At 36.2% G+C, this 8,027-nt stretch overlaps 1 protein-coding gene across 2 annotated transcripts; it reads left to right on the plus strand.

Moving 5' to 3' along the window:
- Positions 1–3,548: 3,548 nt before the first annotated feature.
- CXCL8 (C-X-C motif chemokine ligand 8) lies at positions 3,549–6,712 on the plus strand. 2 transcript variants are annotated; one of them, XM_087434726.1, is made up of 4 exons: positions 3,549–3,681; positions 4,642–4,777; positions 5,058–5,141; positions 5,573–6,712. In XM_087434726.1, exons 1-4 carry the CDS (start codon positions 3,618–3,620, stop codon positions 5,619–5,621), a joined length of 333 nt encoding a protein of 110 aa, XP_087290852.1. In that variant the 5' UTR covers positions 3,549–3,617; the 3' UTR covers positions 5,622–6,712. The 2 variants fall into 2 exon arrangements, with proteins under 2 accessions (XP_087290852.1, XP_014643498.1); XM_014788012.2 differs by lacking the exon at positions 5,573–6,712 and having other exon boundaries at positions 5,058–5,145.
- Positions 6,713–8,027: the final 1,315 nt, after the last annotated feature.

Here is an 8,027-nt window from a genome sequence, read left to right on the forward strand (position 1 = left end):
GCTCTTCAGTTAAACTTTTCACTCCACTCTGCTCTATTTTGAAGCAGCGTGTCCTCAAACAGATCATAGCCCCTCTTCCCTACTTAACCCCATTTAGTCCTTCTATGCAGTATGCAATGACTCAAAGGGCTACCTTTACAGAAAGGGTACAAGACCAAAATTACTGCCCCCTCTAGTCACTTTGTCTTTGTCCATCCTCACCTCTGACAGAGAGGATCCTATGACAGTGTGCATCAAGGTTACATTGTGAGAGATGAACAACATTTGCAAAGAGGTCATTTTCTCTTATAGATAAATGCTCCACTCTAAAAAAAAATGAACATCTAGGTCAAATGAAACTCACTAGCTCAAACTCTAAGGATAATGTCAGGATGCAGTTGAGACCCTGAGAGGAGGACGGGAGGGAGATGAGGAGGTGGAAGAGGGAGAGAAATGAGCTGCCTATGTAAGTGGGACTCAGCAAAAATATAACTGCAACCCTGAGGGAAAAGTAGAGGAGTGTTGGAAAATCCTCAGAACTCTGAGAACTCCTAAGAGCTCTTAGTGCCACTAGTATTATTGGGTTTTAATGATGATGGACTGAACCAGTCATGGCAGGGTCTGTCCATATGAGAATATCTTCACTGAACATACCAATATCATTGAAGCGAAGAGACTGTGAATTTTTTTTAAGATTGAGATTTTGTTTACATCTCTGGCCCCAACATTTTCCTCTATTTATTCTGTACACTGTTTTCCATACATGCTGAACAATTTCAGGAACCCAAATGGGCTATGTTCTCTTATACCTCATTGCTTTATACTTGCTTTTCCCTCCATTAGCAATGCAGTCACCCCTTCTCCCCAGCCCGTCGGTCTTACTCCTACTCATCATGAATATTAAGCCACCATTTTGAAGCTGGTTCTTCAGAAAACCTCCATTTATCCAAACTGTATCAGAGATCCTGTTCGTATGCTCCCAGAGCTTCCTGTAACGATCTGTATTATAACATCTATTGCTGTATCTTACTTGCTTGTATCACTAATTGTCCATATCCTGCGCTAGACTCCTTGAAGTCAGAGGCTATATCTTATTTACATAGTATTCACATCTACTACAATACATTAGCAGATAATCAATACATGTTAAATAAATAAATGAACAATCCAGTTCATAAAATAGTAGAGTTAAAAACAATAGAAACTGCATTATATAAAATAAACATTTACTTTGCTATAGAAGGTGATGTCAACTCAAGTACTATTTTGTCTTCAAGTCTTAGGTTGGTTGGAGGAAGAAAAAGAAAGAAACATGATTGCTCACAAAACAAATAACCATCTTAGAAAGCACTCAAACATGGCATTCTCCCTCCATACACACTTGTGTGGAAGAGCTCACTGCTTTCTCAAGCTTCCTGGGAAAGAAGAAAGATGTTGAATCAAGCTGAATTCTTTGTAAATTGTGAACTTTCCCAGAGATGAATAGATTTTTACTATCGTAAGGTCCCTTCCTTAGTGTTCTTTATCCAAGGAAACCCAGACTAATCTCTGAGGACCCACAAGGTGCTCACTGAGTCATAAAATGATGACTTTATGTCCTAGTGTCCTGAAGAAAAGTCCTTTCAAATCCCCTTTTGGAATGTGGTTTTAGGCCAGGGCTAAAACTAGTAAATCTTTGAACCATCAGCTCCACCACTACTTAGATATGTGAACTTGGAGACATTGTTGAGTTTCCTCATTTGTGAAATGAGGACATTACTACTCATCTCATTGTGAGGATTAAATTTATACACACACACACACACACACACACACACACACAGACCAGTGACCCTGATATCAAGTAAATTGAAGTGATATTTAAGAAGTTGACTGGGGTCACTACACAAATCTTTCAGCAAAGGAAATTTTCCCCTCAAACCACAAATCTTCACATTCTGAAACGATTACTCTTTGTCTAATTTTCAATAATTTTTTGTCAAAGAATTTACCTCCTATATCAATATTTAAACTAGTTATTTCCACAAGTGTTTTGGAAGTCTATAGATTTTAAAGCTCTCCATACTCCAGATATTCATTTTAAAAGGGCAACTTGGATTTTAATACAATCTGATTTTGATCCGGAGCTTTAATTTTAGCAAACCATAACTTAAAATGATGTTTCTATTTTATTATATTGTGATTATTCCATGCCAAAATTTGGCTTAACTTGGTTTGCCAAAAGCCAATCTTTCATCAAGAATGCCTCTAAGGCAAATGAGATTTTAGGAAATAATTGTTGATTGAATATCTTAGCAGTGTGGAAGTCAATCATCTGAAAAAAATGAGAAATATAAGCCATAGCTCCTGGGGTAGATGAGAATTCACCAGTTTAAAAGTGAAACCAGAAAGTTTATGTATATTAACTTTATGAGACAGGCAGGTGTTAAACTCTTTTTAAAGATATGGAAACTGGAACTCGGAAAGTTTAAAAGCCACACAAAAATTAGATGGCTGAATGAGAGTTTGAACCCTGATGCTCTTTCCACTAAGGATAGACTGCTTACCGTTTCATTAGATACCACCTCATTCCCAGCCCAACCAAGGAGCCCAAGTGAACCATATCCCGGAGCATAAATATACCATGTTTTTACCAGTTGAGCGTCTTTGAACAGAATGTGCTGTCCCTGTCTAGAATGTGTTGTTTCCCTTCATCTTCCTCTGTTAAAGTCCTCCCACCCTTCAACACCCTGCTTGAACTGCTTATGGAAGATTCTGCCCTTTTGTCCCCTCTGGGAATTAATATCTTGGTACCACTTATCTACTTGTAATACAGTCAGGTCCTTATATTGTTTTCTTCTGATAGACCAAACTCTTTAAGAAAAGCACTTAGTCTTATCCATCTCTAGATCCCCCACATTACTCAGAAGTTACTTTATAAATGTTTGTGGACTGAACTCTTTCTTTGTATGGCAGGTATGACTTTTCATTCTGTTAAACACACATTAGAACACCAAATCTTTTGAAAAGTTGTAATATGCTCCTTGAGAGCACTAATAGTTCCTGAAAACTCTCCAAAATGCTTAGAAAAGGACTTCTCATAACTTGTGTCCCTAAGAAAAATGCTTGACCAGATTATCTTCCGTATCATTACAACACATATAATTTACTTAAGGAAATGATTGTGCCGTAAAAGAATAATCATAAATGACCTCACTCTAACACCTGCCAGATGGTACTATGACAAAATTATTTACAAATAAAAAGGAATACAACTGATGATAATTTATCATACTGAGAGGCTTGAATATTTAAAAATTATTTTTAAACATGTTTTAAAATAAACATGTTTTTAAATAAAATTAATTTATTTTAAAGATCAAATAAAACTTCAATCATGCTGAAAATTTGATAAGAGACCAATCTGAGGAGCCCGATGACTCAGGTCTGCTCTCAAAGGGCGGGTGATTGATTGCATATTGTGGAATTTCCTCTGACATAATGCAAGGATGAGGGTGCACATATTCTCCACGGTTGAGATAGTATAAAAAGCCACAGGGCCTCCCTGTCCAACACAAGTCCTCAGGGACAGCAGAGACGCAAGCGTCTAGGACAAGAGCCAGTAAGAAACCACCGGAAAGACAGCACCTCGTGTAAACATGACTTCCAAGCTGGCTGTGGCTTTCTTGGCAGTCTTCCTGCTTTCTGGAGCTCTGTGTGAAGGTGAGCACATCTTTCTGATCTACCGAGTTTTCTTGTGTCTAAATGTGATCCTCAGATAGCAAGATTATCCTTAAGGCTTTGATAACAAACATTTTTTTTAAAGAAAAGAAAATAATCTTTGTAGTCATTTCATGTCAAATTGAAGTTTTAATTTTTTAGGATGTATCTATACAACACTTAGAAAAGTATAAACTTTGATTAATATAGACACTCTGTTCCTATTGTTCATATTCTGTAGTAAGCATATATTTAATATAAACCTATAATTTAGAGTATATCTTATTGGGGGCCACAGTTACCCTTATTATCTTATTGTCTATTAATATTGAGCAAGGTAACTCAGATAATTTTACTCCATGTACTATTTTATTGACACACCAGACAACTGTCAATTCTTGTTTGGTTTAAAGACACCCCTGATGGATTAGGGACCGTCTGGGGGTCCCTCCTATGAAACAAATACAGTTTGGAATGTTTATGGTATATAGTTTCTATATTTTTTCTTTTCTCTTAGCATTAAGGATTTTGCTAAGATATAAGACGTCTCTGTGAAACTCACTTATATATTTCTATTTATTCTTTCTGAAGGCAATTTCCTTGTTGGTGAATCTTAATTTGCCTACTATAAATAGCTTTGTGGTATCACAGAGGATTATGCAACATCAAGTAGAAGTTAAAGTACCATGAGGATGTCAACATCACACAAAGACAACTCCAAATCTTTATGTAGAAAGTAATTCAATGTTTTCAGGCATGACTGTTTTTAAAACAAAGAAAAAAATTGAGGTCAGAGGCTAGGAGAATATCTAACCTACAATTTCAAGAATGAGTTTGCTAAAGGTGTGATATTTACCAAACACACAGCTACAAAATTATCATACCGGAATTAAAGAAAGAGTAGATAGCGGAGCAGAGGGAGTAGATGAAACCAGTCCTTAATTGGTTTTATTTTTTTTACAGCTGCAGTTCTATCAAGAACTGCTGCAGAACTTCGATGCCAGTGCATAAGTACCCACTCTAAACCCTTCAATCCCAGATTGATCAGAGAAATGAGAGTGATTGAGAGTGGACCGCACTGTGAAAAATCAGAGATCGTGTGAGTACTTCCAAAATTAAGTAGATATTTTACTTTAGCAAACGTAGAGTTGAGGAAGGTAGAAGTATCCAACAAAGTTCTAGGTACTAAGAATACAGTAGTGAGCAAAACAGAGAGGAAAATTCTTTGTCTGCATGACATTTAAATATGGTACCTTCCATGACTAAAATAGCTTTGAACTGAGATTTTCTGCCTGTATGTAAGGAACCGTGACTTGAATGGCAAAGGGATGTGTGAAACCTGCTAAATATCAATTTTAATCATCTCTGTCTCATTTCAGTGTAAAGCTTGTCAATGGACAAGAGGTCTGCCTGGACCCCACACTACAGTGGGTGCAGATTATTGTGCAGATATTTTTGAAGAGGTAAGTTGGCTTTCTTAAATTTAGATTCTTCATTTATCTTGAGACATACAGTTTAAAAGTCAGCCTATAAATTTCCCGCTGCTGAAAATCTTCTCTTTTAGATATCTGCCTCTTTGATTTAAAAAAAAAAAAACAGCAGCAAAAGTAAGTTTTTTGTTCTCATGACTGGGAAGACCATACATGTCAGTCTGTCCAGGGAAGTCTGCACTTATATCTGTGCCTGAGTCATTAGTATGGCTTCCTTTCCTTCTCAGAAGTGTCATTGTTTGGATGATAACTTATCTGGTCTCTCCATTTAGAGTTGAAAATATAGAGAATTTCTAACACATGAATATCTAAGAATATATTAATTTCTTTATTAAATATATTTTCAAGAACCATACTTTCCTCCTTATTAGAATATTGTTAATTTTTATTTTATTTATTTTCAGAGCTGAGATGCAAGATGCATTAAAAAAAACAACAACCCCTCCTTTATGATTTCCAAGAATTCCTCAGTGAACATGCCAATGAAACTTCAAACAAATCTACTTCTGTGCTTCGTGTACTCTGTGGGTCTGGTGTAGGGTTGTCCGATAAAATATAGGATGCTCAGTTAGATTTGAATTTCATAAAATAATAAATAGTTTTTTCATTGTCTCATGCAGTATCTAGGACACACTTGTATTGAAAAAAGAATTATTCATTGTTTACTTTAAGTTCAAATTTAGCTGGAAATCCTGTATTTTGTCATTGTTGTTGTTAAATCTTGCAACCCTAGTCTGCTGGCCTGGAACCATGAGTCCCTGCTCAACTAAGCCTGAGTTTCTTCTTTAATCCTAAACCGAGAAAAAGCTTCCGCCACGATCCTCTCTCACAGAGATGTGAGGATGTGTAGAAGCACTTTAACTTATTGTCATGGTCATTTAAATTATTTTCGAGTGTAACTTATTCACCTATTTATTATTTATATATTTATTTAAGCATCAAATATAATATTTATGTATGAATTTGGAAAAGTGAAAAAGGATGTATTGTTGATAGGATAGTACAATGATGTTAGAGTGATTTTATATTTATTTTAAGTATTAAATGATGTTACATTAGAGAACTTTTGATCAGCAAAATTTAGCAAAATTAAAAAAAAAAAAAGAAACAGACAGGACACCCAGTTAATTTTTATTTCTGATAAACAATGAACAATTTTTTAATATGAATACATCATTGTTTATCTGAAATTTTCATTGAACTGCCAATCCTGCTTTTGAGACTCCTGGCGTTGTCACCACCAGCCCTGTTACGCAGTGCTGTGTTGAATTGCCAGAATCCTGAGTTAAGACTGTCTTTTCTCAAAACAGCAAAAATTCACCAGGCAATATTAACAAAGTAATTTCTTGCTGGTTAAAACTTATTTATTATGTACAAATAGATTCTCATAATTTAAAAAGAAATATTGTGGTTTTTAACACTGACTTTATTTTTTTTCCTTTAAGATGCTTTTATGTGTTCCCAAAGAGATTTTTTTCTACTGTTTTTGATAGCATGAAATTATAAATGTAACTTTAAAACTTTTAAAATAAACTTTACTGTCAAAGTCATCTGCTATTTGTCTGTCTTTGGTAGTTTTAAAATTTACTGGGAATCTTTGTTTATATTAAAAAACATATTTTGATTTAGAAAATATAAATGCTTTCCCTTAGCATTTTGCACATTATGTGGAAAACCACAAACCTTTATTTGTAGAAAAAAAGAACTCTTTCCCAGAGATGGGTTACGAAGAGTAGTTTTGTTACCGGATACATACCCAGGTTCTTTACCCACCACACATGAGGGGCCAAATAAAACTAGAATGCCAGGCTTACGGCAAGGAAAGAGTTTTTATTTCGGGTGACGTCTCCCAGAAAGTTGGGAGGCAAGGGGTTTTCAAGGTTGTGAGAAATGTGGCTGCTGGTAGGGAGGGGGAGCCTGTGGCCTTGCTGGTCACCACTTTCCCACCAGCCTGCCTTTGGCCTTGTGAGGCTGCTGGCAGGGAGGAGGATGGCAGATGAGGGAATTGCAGGTGGGTGTTCTTCAACTGTCTCTGTCTCAGTAGTGGATGGTGGATTCTGGCGCCAGGAAGCCAAGGAGTTGAGGTCTGAGAAGCTTTAGCTTCCTGATATCAGTTTCCCTGTAACAAACCTCAAAAACTGGTAATTAGCCAAAACATCAGTGCGAGCTCAGCTTGAGGCCACCTGGGCTCTTAACAATTAGTAACTTCTATTTGCCTTGTGAAGTTCAGGGATACAAAAAAAAATTGATAGTTACACATGAATGTAACTTAGAGAAGAGGGAAAGAGGATGAGTGCCTTTGGTTTTAACTCCATATATTCTGGGTTTAATGTAGGGGAACTGATATGAGGGCCAGTATCAGTTTCTCACACAGAATGTTGGAAATTTTCTCAACTCCCTACCGTACACCATTTTGCTGATAAGGCTGGCTTCAGATTTTCAATTAACCAGCCCACATGTCTGTACCACTTAGCAGAGCTGGGTACTCAGTGAAGAGAGAAGGGGGTACAGACTATAAGGTACTTCTCGGCTGATTGAAAAGTAAAACTGACACATATGAGGCAAAGAAGTTTAAAATATGATTAAAGACCAAACATAATCTGAACACAAATCAAACAAAACTCTTAAAAGTAAAATTATAGTAATTTAACTAAAAAAACTCAGTGGATGGGTTTTACAATAGGTTAGACACAGCTGAACAGAAAATTGGACATCTAGGAAAGGAAACCGGAGAACTTCTTCTGAATTCACATCAGAGAGATAAAGAGGAAATAAATTGGAAAAAGAGGTTAAAAGACATGGAGGACACAGGGATAAGGTCTTATCGATGTCTAATTGGATTTTTATAAGCAAAAGAGA

The sequence above is a fragment of the Ceratotherium simum genome, chromosome 8 (genome assembly GCF_057802395.1).
Source record: "Ceratotherium simum simum isolate JZ-2026a chromosome 8, ASM5780239v1, whole genome shotgun sequence".
In the NCBI taxonomy this organism is placed as follows: Eukaryota; Metazoa; Chordata; class Mammalia; order Perissodactyla; family Rhinocerotidae; genus Ceratotherium; species Ceratotherium simum.